Below are 12,775 nucleotides of genomic sequence, written 5' to 3'. Positions count from 1 at the left end.
CCCTTTTCACTTCTTGAAAGAAAGATTAGAAAAATCTGCGTTCTTTTTCAGTAATGGTAGTTAGAAAATTAATAACTCCTTGCATTTGTATAGCATATATTGATAACCTTTGAATAAAGAGCTTTACATACAGGAAAATTCATCCACCATTGAAGAGCACCACCCACCTGGATGATTTCTAGAAGCCTCACTAAATGACAGATCGGGTGGAGACTTGATCAACTGTTTCAGAAACCTCATGAGGCTTAGAGCTTGTTACCTGTCAGTATCTGTGAATATTCAGCATGTTACAGTAGGGGTTTCCGACGTCAATGTTCTAGGAATTTGCATGGAATACCGAAGTATGCAATCCTCGGAGGGCGACATTAGTTTGAAATCCTGATGTCAAAAAGCGTGTTGAAAAGATATGGTTTGCTATTACAAACTGACAGACTGATTATGTAGAAATGCCTGGCTGATAACATTGAATGTTGACAGCTGCAAAGTGTTCCATGCATGTGGTAAAATGAAGCTGTAGATATCAGATGGGGAAGTTACTTATGAAAAACACTTGAGATGTCAACTCATCGTTTCCATCTTCAAGCATTAATGTGGGCAAGGAATAAAAACCAAATGTGAGAATATAAAATTAAAATAGTGAAAGTTAAATCAAGACATAAATTAGACATAGATTGTGTACCATAGAAATTTGGTCACATTAAAACAAAATAATATTGCTTCTCCATGGACCCCATAATGGATACAGTATGTTCTGGATCAAAAGTGAAACACAAGCCAGAGGACACAGAAAACTATAGGACAGTGCTTTTAAAATACAATAGATGGCCTATCTTTACACAAAGGGTGGTGGGAGTCTGGAACAAGCACCCCAGCCATGTTATCAAAACTGAAACCCTGGCTTCTTTCAAGAAGGCTGGATGAAACCCTCAGCTCAACATGCAACTAGCAACCGAACACATTAGGTGACTCAAAATGCCTCTTCTCATTTATAACCTTTTTTATTGGTCTTCAGGTGAGAAATGCAATGAGGGGAGGCAAAAAATGACAAACCGGAAATTTCATCAATTTTCCTTCAATAAAGGATCAATAAAGTCTTATCCCTGCCCGTGTCTAAGAAAGTGTGAGTTTTCTCCAGGCTTTGACGGAGCACACAGGGTATGAATAGGATTCTTTACAGATGGGTCTGCTAGCTTGAGTATTGATTCACATGTATATTTCTGAGATGACTTAGAACATAACTTACATTATTTTGGAATGTTTCGTGCAATTAGTCATTCTGTTCTTTTTACAGATGGAAAAATCAGATATGACTCATTAAAATGTAATTTATTTAGGCATATTCACTTTTCGTTTGAAAGCATTGCTTTTCTATCAAATTCTATATCCCTGTTACTGTAAATGAAATATAAGAAGCCACAGTTCTGAATTTATGGACATATTAGATTTTTAACTGTAATGCTGCAAAAGCCTTCCTGCTTTGTTTTTATCAAAGCACAGTGCATATCTGGAAATAAAATATTGCTTATGTCTTTCTGTGATGTACGTGACTTAAAACCCACTGAGAACGTTTTTACAGTCTAACTAAATTGGTGGAAGAAACAGCCTTTTCTTTTTGACATCCGCTTGTTGAAATTCCTCATTGGAGCATCCCCTGGAAAACAAAACATTGACCGGTACCTTAATCAAAACGATAGAACAGCTCTGCATTTCTGGGATTTTATTGTAACCAGAGCATAGCACTGACAGAAATCTGGAAGTTGCACCATGAAGTAACCTCTCTTATAACTATTGTGTAGTTCCTGTGCACTGAGAGCAAAGAAATAATATTTTCTAACCAGCAGTTTTACTACAAGCAAAGAGGGAGGCCCTGAAACAGCCTTGAAAGGATTAAAGATTATACCTAATTAATCAGACTGCGGTGCATTTTGTAAATATTTCTTGGTAAAAGCTGGTCCTGTTTTTCTACAGCTATGTCTACAGAGCAGAATGTGACTTCTATATCGGGAGAAACAATTGTTGATTAATTGGCCATATTTCAAAATCAGGGCACAAAAAACATATTAGTATTGTACTGTATCTTGAATATTATTTTGACAAATAGAAAAAACTTAAGGCTGGAGCTGTGGAAACGCATTGGCTGTGAGATTTTTACTTTTCAATGTGAAATTAACTCTGCTCATTTCTTTGCAGCTCCCTATTTGGGCTACTAATATTATTTTCGTAGTGGAATATACTCTCATATTGCTCAGTTTGATTTTTATTTGTGAAATAGAAATAGGAAATAGAAAATAGAAAAATTATAATGGGGGGTATTTGATTTGGAATCACTATAAAAGATTGGTTTTTAATACACAGTTGGGCAGGAAATAATTTTAGCTCTCACTCTGAGAGGGAATCATTCTAGTAGAAATGAATGAAAACTGCTGAGGGTGTATTATAGTTAATGGCTTTCTGTGGGTTTAGTTCCCAAAATCAGCTCATTTGATTTTTCAGGACATACCATTCTGAGTTCAGACCCAGGTCTTCCACAGTGCTGTTTGGGGACAGAGAACCTCAGGCTGTCTTTTCCAAACTTTGTTGACAGAGACTGAAAAAAACAGGGGAAAAATGAGCAAGGTCGGTAGGTCTATTTCATGTCTCAAATTGATTTTATTTCCAGTGTTCGTCAATTCTGAAAGGGGTGGACATATTTAGATTATAATCCAATTGCAAAGTGGATATAGTTAGAGAAACATGACAGTGCGGTTCTACAACAGCTATATGTCATAATAATTTGATCTTGGAGATATCAACTCACAAAACACTCGGTTGCAACCCTTGTGAGATGTGGGAGGATCTTAGTGGTAGTAAGCCCTGTTACTGGTAGTTCAATTATCAAGGCCCAGTCTGTGACGTTACGTATTGTACATCAATAGGTTCTGTGGGGCAGGAGATGCAAATATGATAACTTCTTAATGTTAGCATTTACTTATGACATCCTAGGGATCTGTGAAGCCCAGTTTCATTTCCTGCTGGCCTCCATGGTCTTGCGTGTGTGACAGGCCCGAGCATTGCACTGAGGTAATGCAGTTAAGATCCGTACAGACTGTGTGCACGTGGAGAGGGCCTGCTGCCTTGATTCCGACTCTGGCAGAGCCCCCATGCTGTCCAGCACGTCCTTCAGTTTCCTCCAGATCCTCTCCTTGGGGACGTCCGATGCCTCCTAAACCAGCACGTAAACCAGACAGTTTTAGCTACGACGCTGAAGAAAAAGGCACTAATCATGATTGAGACCTTCTGCGGCCTGGAATTACAGGCAATGACGGTATTCGTCCCTCCCAGTGTCTTCTGGGCACTGATCTATGAGCTCTGCGATCTCCAATGGGACTTACAGACTACAACCCTGAGCATCATCCAGGTGAGCTCTCCTTCTCCTTCATTTCAGTCTTTTTATAAACCTACTCAGAGGTACTGTATGGTAGCAGCTCTGTATTACAGTGGAACACAGAGGGATTTTTGCATTAGTCTCTGAAGATGAAAAATACAGAAATTTAGATCTTAGCTTTGACACTGTGTCTATGCATAAAAACACTATTTTCCCCGCTGTTGCTATGCCAACTAACTTCACTTTAGAGAGCAAGTGAATTGCTGAGTTAAGACTCCAGCTGAGAGACAGATGAAACAATAGTCAGGGACAAAGTGAAGACAAACGTTCTCCAGTAGGTAAGCACACCATTAAAAACCGGGAAAAAACTGCTAAATCTTTAATAACAGTTTGAGATAGAGGTTCTGTTTCAATTTCACTTCAGTTGGAAAAGTGTGTCTCTTAAACATCAGAGTAAAATGACATCTCTGAGATTTATTTCTGATATCTTAAATTGGTAGTACGGTTACCTATGTTCTAAATGTAATCTTCTTTGGGATTCCACACTGCTTTACTCAGATAAACCAGACATCCACTTAAGAGCTTTTTAGCATTTGTTGTTTGTTCTAAATACTTCCAAAAGTATTTGCTAGCTCCGATTAATCATTTATATAGAAAACACACCGCACAAAAAAAATCATTCAATGAAGTATTCAGAATGAAATATATTACTGCTGTTTTTTTCCTGATGAACAAAGATTTTAAAGTTTGTAATTTTTTTTTTTAATGAAGGGACCCCATGTATTGTTATGAAAAACGACACACTGAAACACTGATCAGTTTCTGCTCCTTTTTAATTCTGCAGTGAGGACACATCCAGACAGCCTGAGGCTCTCCAGGGGACCACAGCGAGAGACTCGTGCTGGCCAGCTGTGGGTCTTTCCCACACCAGGGTAACATGCGTGGACACCGAGTGGGGGTCCTCAGACAGCAGGCAGGGAAGAATGACAAAACACTCCTTTAATCTGCAACCCAAACTCAGGGTAAATATGAAGAGCAAACAGAGTGTACCTTTGACTCTCCAAACAGAACCAGCGCTTGTTTGTAGTAAGATAAGGCCTGATCTGCGTTGCCAAGGCAGAAGTGTGTAGCTCCCAGGCCCTCACACACCTGCCACTGCCCGCGTAGGTCGCCTAACACATGACAAACAGCATTAATACTGCATGACACAACAAGGCACCAGACACAGCTGGGCAGCTGCTCATTTCAAATCACAGCCAAGCTTTATGTTAAATAATTTCCCGGCTCGGGTGATGCTGTGGCGCTGTGGTTAGCATTGCTGCCTTGCGTTGCTGGAGCTCTGTGCTCTCCTTGTGTTTGTGTGGGTTTCCTCCCCCACTTCAAAGACGTACTGACAGGGTAGGCTGCTGGGGAAACTGGCCCTGATGTGAGTGTGTGTGTGTCTGTGTGCGTGTCCCATGATGGACTGGTGTCCCTTCCAGGGTGTATCCTGCCCTGCGCCCATTGCAGTGCACATGCAGTGAGTGGTACTGAAATATGAATGGGATCCCTTTAGCTGAGGTGGAAGCATTCTGAGTGCAGTCAAAAAAAGGTGCTGATGGGCAATGTTGGTCATCATGTTGGGCATGTATGCTCTCCTCATTGAAAAACATCAACAGATATGTCCATATAAAATCCTAGTTGCCCTCATTTCTGGGGCCACACTTTTAGCACTTTTCTACACTTTCTACAAATTTATTCTGCAAGCAGGCGTCAGAATCAGTGGATCTCCAAGCAGGCCCCGTTTAATCTGAAGAAAGATCAATAGGAATTATTGAACAGCAGCTTTATGTAACTATACTGAATGAATTACTTTCAAATAACAGCTTTCACGTCTAGTTGCTTGATTGGCAGGCTGTGAAGCTTTTTTTAAATGACATGTAATACCAAAAGACATTGATTAGTACCTGTCAAGCTGGGCTATGTTTCATTGCAAAGGCCTGGTTATTACGCGACTAGACCTTGGGGAAATAATGCACCAGAAAAACCCACACTAACTTGCTTCTTTTTAATAAGGTGCAGTGGGGTTTTCTAAACCAGCCTGTGTAGTTTCACTGTCTGCATTTTCTTTATGGTATTTATTATACTGCATGTATTGAAAATGATTGTAAACTGCTATGGCCCCTTCAAAATCAGAGGGAAAAGAAGAGGCAATAGAAAAACCAAAGAAAAGTCTAGATTTCTGCATGAACTTTAAGTTTTTTTAAATATAGTGCTATGACTGAAAATAGTATCATTAATTTAGACATTCATTAAAATGCAAATGTTCTCCCTGAGGTACCAAACATGTCAGGAAACAGAGCCATCAAATTAAATTAAACTGTTTTGCTTACTGTGTGTGTATTGTGGAGGCTTAGCTGGCTGGCTTGTGAAAATCCGATCTTGGCAACAGAGATGCCAGCTTCATCCACTATTCATTTATATCTGCATGATTCAGTTCCCCCTTTATTTCCTATGCCAATTTAATTATTCGAAAGTAACTTACTGATAATTAAAATAATTTATCATCATCATCTCTTTGAAATGCTTCTTTTTACACAGTTGAGACTGAAAGATTTTTTTAAATATTGTAGATTTTAACCTAATGTACAAATAACACAGCGTGCTTATCAAATTAACTTGTTTATTCACATATGTATAATACGGTGAAAACTGTACTATTTGGAGAAATAAAACATTACATATAGGCACAAATGTATAACCTATTGGCAACAGAAGTGTTCACCACAGGGCACCTGTATCACCTAGTGACATCTGTGTTGTTTACTGCCCCTAAACCTTAGCACTCATCTCTAATACACAGTATGCAATAATGGGTGTTAACTTAGTGGCTATCTTTAATAATTAATAATAATAATTGCTTACATTTATATAGAGCTGTGCTGGACACTCCACTTAAAGTACTTTACAGGTAATGGGGACTCCCCTCCACCAGTGTGCAGCCCCCACCTGGATGATGCGACGGTAGCCATAGTGCGCCAGAACGCTCACCACACATCAGCTATCAGTGGGGAGGAGCACAGAGTGATGAAGCCAATTCATAGATGGGGATTATTAGGAGGCCATGATTGGTAAAGGCCAATGGGAAATTTGGCCAGGATGCAGGGGTTACACTCCCCCTCTTTTCTAGACACGCCCTTGGATTTTTAATGACCACAGAGAATCAGGACCTTGGTTTTACGTCTCATTCCAAGGACGGCACCTTTTTACAGTATAGTGTCCCCGTCACTATACTGGGGCATTAAGACCCACATGGACCACGGGGTGAGCTCCCCCTGCTGGCCCCACTAACACCTCTTCCAGCAGCAACCTTAGCTTTCCCAGGAGGTCTCCCATCCAGGTACTGACCAGGCTCACACCTGCTGAGCTTCCGTGGGCTGCCAGTTGTGAGTTGCACCTTTCATCCTCTTCTGAATTCTATCATGTTTGTTATATGCTGTATGCTACAACCACATGTGCAAATCCATTACAATATAACAGTGGGACATTATGGTATAACTTGGAAGAGCACAAACAATACAAATTCATGACAATTTCTATTTGTCTTCTCATTGACTCCTAGTCCATTTTTATTTCAGATTCTTTCCTCCACTAACAGGAAACAAACATTTCTGCCACTTCTTTATTTTCTTTAAAACAAGGTGCAGTTTGCTTTAATAGACAGACTTTTACATCCTGACCGCACCCACGTTGTCTGTCAGGAGTTGAAATCTTTGTGGGGGCAGGTCCCCATAGTAATACAATACACACCCCTGCACCCCACATTCTCCCACTCTCTAACAGGCTTAACAACTGTAGGACTGTAGGAATTTATCATGCTGGAAAGTAAGTATGAATTTGCATTATTAGTAATATAAATGTATATGTGGGATTATAGCTAAAAAAACAGGTCTTGTAAAAAGAGTGGCCTACCTGATGCACAAACACGTTTTATAAAATAATGAAAGTCCTTAGATGAATGTACATTAAATCAGACATTCTGGAGAAGCAGATGAGGCAAGACCATATTGAAAGAAGCAAACCACATGTTCAAAGAGTATTGGGGTGTCTTTCGACTTGGCTTAATAAGAAACTAGAACTACTTTACTGTGAGCTATTGACTCTTTATGTGAAATTATGTTTTTCCCAGAGTTCTTCAAGGCAACATGGGCCACGACCTTACCTATGTCAGCGAAGGCTTGCAGGGCCTCTTGGTAATATAGAGCTGCTGCTTGGTAATTCTTCATTTGGCTGTAAGCATAGGCCAGGTTGCACAAAGACTCTCCCTGTCCCTTCCTCTCCGCCAGGGAACCTGCAAACACGCAATGTCGACAGATTTACATCACGTTCTATCCAGAACGTCACCTTTTCATTGAAATTGTCTTGAAATCCCCAAGAGACATTCTCTCCTTACGTTTGGGCCCTACTTTGTCCACACAGATGATCCGTTTGAAACGGGGGCTTTGAAAATCAGGACCTGTTTTGGAATCGCATTCATTGTCAACGTCATGTGCTGGAAATGAGCAGATTTCCAGACATTTTTGTTACTAAGCTGTTCCATAAAAAGGAGCATAAGAAAGAAAGTTAAATAAAGATTTGCACAATGGACAGTTTTTTATTTAAAAAAAAAACCTAAAGTATTCATTGAAAGCCCAATACACAATTGCACAATAGCAAATCTTTATTTAAAAAATGTTTCTGAGCCAGTGAAAACGAGGCTGTGTTACATACTGTATGCTGGTCATCAGTCTTTTGCAGTTTCAGAATTTTCCAGGAGTGCCTGATGGTAAACTGGGTTTCAGGATTCGGTTTTAAACTTGGGGTGGAGTTACAGTTCCTGTTAAGACTGGACTTAGGCATTGCAAGGGTGCCCTGCTGATACTCTTGGTGTCTTTCAGGACAAAGTGACTCCCGAACAAACCCAGCAGCCAGCCAGACGACGTACTCGTACCGTACATTTCTGCTGATTCAGTGTGGTATGTCAAAGACTCGGCATATCGCTGCAAGGCATTGTGGATGGCCCCCATGTTCTGGAGCAGCACGGCTCTCCTTCTGATGCTGAAGTTCTGCCCGGAGCAGCAGGCCAGGGCCTCAGAGAAGCACTGTCCCGCCGCGTGGAAGCTCTTCAGCTCAGCGTAGTGCAGACCCATGTCGTTAAGCAGCTTTCCTGGGGGGGGCACAGGGGCAAATGACAGGGGTTGCCATGCTCCGCTCACGTCTGCGCACGGTCAGGACTGGGCTAAACAAGCACAGGGGTAAATACAGCACGCCTTTCTATTCTACCCCAAACACTTCCGTTCCTCCGAGCCTGAGGTGCAGATTTGTAACACTGCATAGTGAGAACAAGGGACAAAATACTGCAGTACACAACTGTGAAACAGTGTTGTAAATAATGTAATACTGCAGTAACACAAATCATTTCCGGTCTTGTGTAATATACTGTACTTAACATGTAAGGTCTATAGGTGGTATGGTGGCACAGTCATTAGCATTGCTGCCTCACAGTGCTGGGTCCCTGAGTCCTGATCTGGACTTGGGGTGCTGTCTGCGTGGAGCTTGTACTGTAAGTTCTCCCCATGTTTTTGTGGGTTTCTCTAGGTGCCCTGGTCTCTTCTTTCAGACCAAAACCTTGCAGTAGATTTGGCCCTGGTGTGAGTGTGTGTGCCCCGCCGTGGGCTGGCGTCCCAGCCAGGGTGTACCCAGCCTTGCGCCCGTGGCTTTTCCAAGATCGTTTCCCATGACCCTGAATTGCAAGACGTCTTTAGAAAACTAACAGATGTAAAGTTTATGTTATGACTAGTTGTGAATATAGCCTCATAGGGTGTACAAGACAGCCGACGAAAAAAAATCATGCAATGCACTGCAATGTTTGTTTTAAAACATCAAAGGTCAAGTGTGGTGGATCCTACAGCAGGAAACACACAGCTGGTAGTCTAGAAGGAGTAGTTTTCCAATTTCTGGTGAGGCTGAATAAAGATTTCCAAGTGATGGAGAAGGGTAGTGGTCCCGGACAGCCGTTGTGTCTACAGGTTTTCAGTCCAGCTGCGTGGATTCACACCCTGAATCGGCTCATAGTGGCTAAATTCAGTGAGCAGTATCTTCTCCCTGCTTTGCATCACATGATGCTTTAAAGAGACCTAGAAACCCTGCAGATCAACTGCCCCCCCAGGACCAGCTTTAGGGACCCCCGGTGGTGAAGGTACTATACCTTTCAGACTGGGATTTGTGATTCCCCTGCTCGTCTGTAGACACTCCTGCAGCACCCCCAGCACCTGCTCTTCGGAGACCCCGCCGCTCCGGATCATGTAATTGGCTGATTCTCTCAGCGCCATGGCGGCGTCCTCCCTCCTTCCGGCATGCTGGTAGGACTGCCCGGCCCACCTGAACGACTCAGCAGCAGAGCTGGCATCTCCCAGACTCACGCAGCAGTAAGCCAGTTTTATCAGGGCATCGCCCATGCTGTTCACTTGCCCTGGCGCGTAGCCGCCCACCGCTTTCCGATAGAACCGGACAGCCTTGGCGTATTCCTTCAGCTCGTCATAAGCAATGGCGATGTTGAAGTGCAGGTCGGCATCTCTCTGCTCCGGCTCCTGTAGTCTGCACTTCACAAAGCACTTCAGGCCTTTCTGAGCCCTGCCTGCGGCAGTGTAGGCAGCACCCAGGTTGAAGAGACAAGTCCTTTGCATTTGGCCTTCAGGCAGAGTGTTAGACAAGAGGAAGGCCTTCTTAAAGAGGGCCAAGGCTTGGTCACGGTCGTCTTTCTCTAGGGCTTGGGTCCCAGACCTAGTCAACCGTTCAATTTCAGCCGGCACTCCCCCATCTTCAGAGCTGCCTGCAACTCCACTTGAAGACATTTATCAGAACAGTGGAAACTGAAAGTGAAAGGCAGAAAGTCATTTTTTTAAAAGCGCAAAGACCCACTTCACATCGCACGGCACTGTGCAAACTCTCTACTGTGAAATTTGATGGGGCGTTTTTTTTCCAAGGCAATTTTAAAGGAACCAAAGTCAATCGAGCAAACCTTTCCTTCTGTAATGGGCTCAGTATCAATGACAAATTAGGCGCCCATGTGTATGTTAAAGCAGGTTTTGGAGCAACATTTTCTCTTGCTCCTTGTAGTGTGAATTCCTGATTTGAGAGATTACGCTTCTGTTTCAAGACTGTGCCCTGCTTTAGTGTAAGGAAATAAGTCAATCAATATTTGTTACATGGTGTTTCAGGAAGACGCAGTGTTAGAGGTGAAGAATAGAAACATTTGAGTAACTTACCACGTATGTAGTTCTGGAGAGAGAATGCTCCACATATGAAAAAATGTTTTAAAAGTTGGGAGCTCTTTCTTTCCTGAAACAGGCTACTGTAAAGAACCATTGACGTCTTCAGGCAGAGAACTGTTTTGTACAATACCCTTGGCAACACACTCTCAGGCTATATACGCTACTGGCAAACACAAGATCATCACACCCATTAGTAACAGAGGGTGTGAGTTACAGACCCAGGTTAAGTACAGGGAAAAGTACAGTACCGTGAACCAAAAGCAACAAAAGCCTCTGACCTAGCCTTATGCTGGCTTTGTTTTTTTATTGAATATTCTTAGCCAGAGTTTCATCATGGGCTGGAAACAAGGTGATTGTAAATGAAGAGAGGGATTGTGAATAAATTAAACAGTGCCTGATCATACTGCTGAGACTTTAATGGGACTGAGCAACAGCATACAGCTACAGCTGTTTAGTGTTAATCTCCAACATCCATTGGTTTGCTTAAGAACTCCCCTGGCATGTCTCTTGACTCTTAAACATCCTTACACCTTTAACTCCAACCCCAAATGTAGCCTTAAGTAAACATATTCTCACCCTAACCCTTCATATCCCAAACTCTATTTTTAGCTCTACGGTGCAGATTGCATGAATTGACATTAATTTGATAGTCTCCAAGATCGGTTCATGAACAAACTGGCTACTGTCCTTCCCTGCTCAACTTAAAGGGTCTCTAAACATTTGTAAGCTATAGTTCTGGTCTTTAGTCCAGCCTTTCCAAGAATGCAAGTCAACAATTCCTATATCCTGCAAATTTGTCTTGTGGGATTTGGCTGCTGGGATTTGGGAGCTTTGATCCCGAAGGTTCCTGCTGATTCTGTCAATTAGCTTTTATAACTACACACTATTGAGATCCCTGCTGGCCTGTTTCAGGGAAGAGAAAACTGCATTGCACCTGGTTAGGATCAGTTTCATACAGCCAGTCTGTAATCTGCACGATGGCATCACTGTTCATTTTCTATGTGCCCCAGAGGGAAAGGAAGTGCTATGGTTGTGCCCTAAGGCATTTTTTGACATCTTCATATAGAAGAGCTCATGACAGATAAAAACATTGCAAACAGAAGGTGGTATTTCAGCAGAATCTATCCCTGGAACACTGTCAGGTTGTGTGAAATGTGTGGTGTGCAAGCTGCATTTTTATTAGTGAAATGTTTCTGTAGATTTTCATCCACCCATCCCTTTAATAACTGCTTCATCGGATTCAGGGTGGCAGGGGAGCTGGAGCTTATCCCTGCAAGCAATGGGTGCAAAGCAGGGCACACACACCCACACCAGGGCCGGTTATACCCAGAAGCCAATTGACCTACCAGTATGTCTTTGGACGGTGAGAGGACTGGGAACTGGAGCACTGGGATGAACATGCAGACTCCCTACAGAGAGCATGCCAGGTCCCAAAGATGCAAGACAACAACGCTAACCACTGCGCCACCGTGCTGCCCTAGATATTCATTTTGAAATTGAATAAAAAGTCTTCCATAATACCTGTGTCCATGATTTCATAGAAAATTCATGTACAACCTGTGGAACCATAATACAAGTGTGAATCTTGCTTATGAATCCTTATTTAATACTTAGTCCAAGAGTCCATGGCCATCCTGCACCTCTTAAAAGCCAACATTTATAAGCATTTAAAGTAAGACAAAAATATTGTAAGGTCTCTTTGTTTGAGGATTAAAGCCCAGGGTTGGAATTCATAAGAGAAAATAAAGTGTCACTAATGTGCTGAACAGGAAAATCAGCTGATGAGTCACAGGGAAGTAACAATTGTCCTCTTAAACCTTGGCTCTGCAACTGTGCATGAATCTGCCTGTGAGTCTTCATGAACATCACTACTGGCATTGCAGCACTGTATTTATTTACCTACTCGCATAGCAACAGTCCTTGCAAAGTGGCTTCTGTAGCTGACAGGCTCTGAATGTGGTTTATTATGCACCAGATATAGAGAGCTTGAGCAGGGGAGAGGCATGAGTGCACCCAACCTTGAAACACTGAGAACAAAATCACGCCTCAGCTATTCTACATAACAATTAGATACATGGACTCCCTTTTATTCATTACATGCATACATGTACATTTGGCT

At 42.3% G+C, this 12,775-nt stretch overlaps 1 protein-coding gene across 1 annotated transcript; it reads right to left on the bottom strand.

The window, feature by feature from the left end:
* Positions 1-1,436: 1,436 nt before the first annotated feature.
* Positions 1,437-10,236, bottom strand: LOC148831224 (tetratricopeptide repeat protein 24-like). The gene is made up of 7 exons (XM_088922191.1): positions 9,591-10,236; positions 8,334-8,549; positions 7,566-7,694; positions 4,415-4,536; positions 3,083-3,202; positions 2,501-2,587; positions 1,437-1,651 (listed from the first exon to the last, which is right to left on the bottom strand). The coding sequence occupies exons 1-7, from the start codon at positions 10,234-10,236 to the stop codon at positions 1,637-1,639; spliced, it is 1,335 nt and encodes a 444-aa protein (XP_088778317.1). The 3' UTR covers positions 1,437-1,636.
* Between the last annotated feature and the right edge of the window lie 2,539 nt (positions 10,237-12,775).

This window comes from Atractosteus spatula, chromosome 7, assembly GCF_055471065.1.
Source record: "Atractosteus spatula isolate fAtrSpa1 chromosome 7, fAtrSpa1.hap1, whole genome shotgun sequence".
Lineage (NCBI taxonomy): Eukaryota > Metazoa > Chordata > Actinopteri > Semionotiformes > Lepisosteidae > Atractosteus > Atractosteus spatula.
The sequence above is the reverse complement of the archived record's forward strand: the minus strand, read 5'-3'. Positions and strand labels throughout refer to the sequence as shown.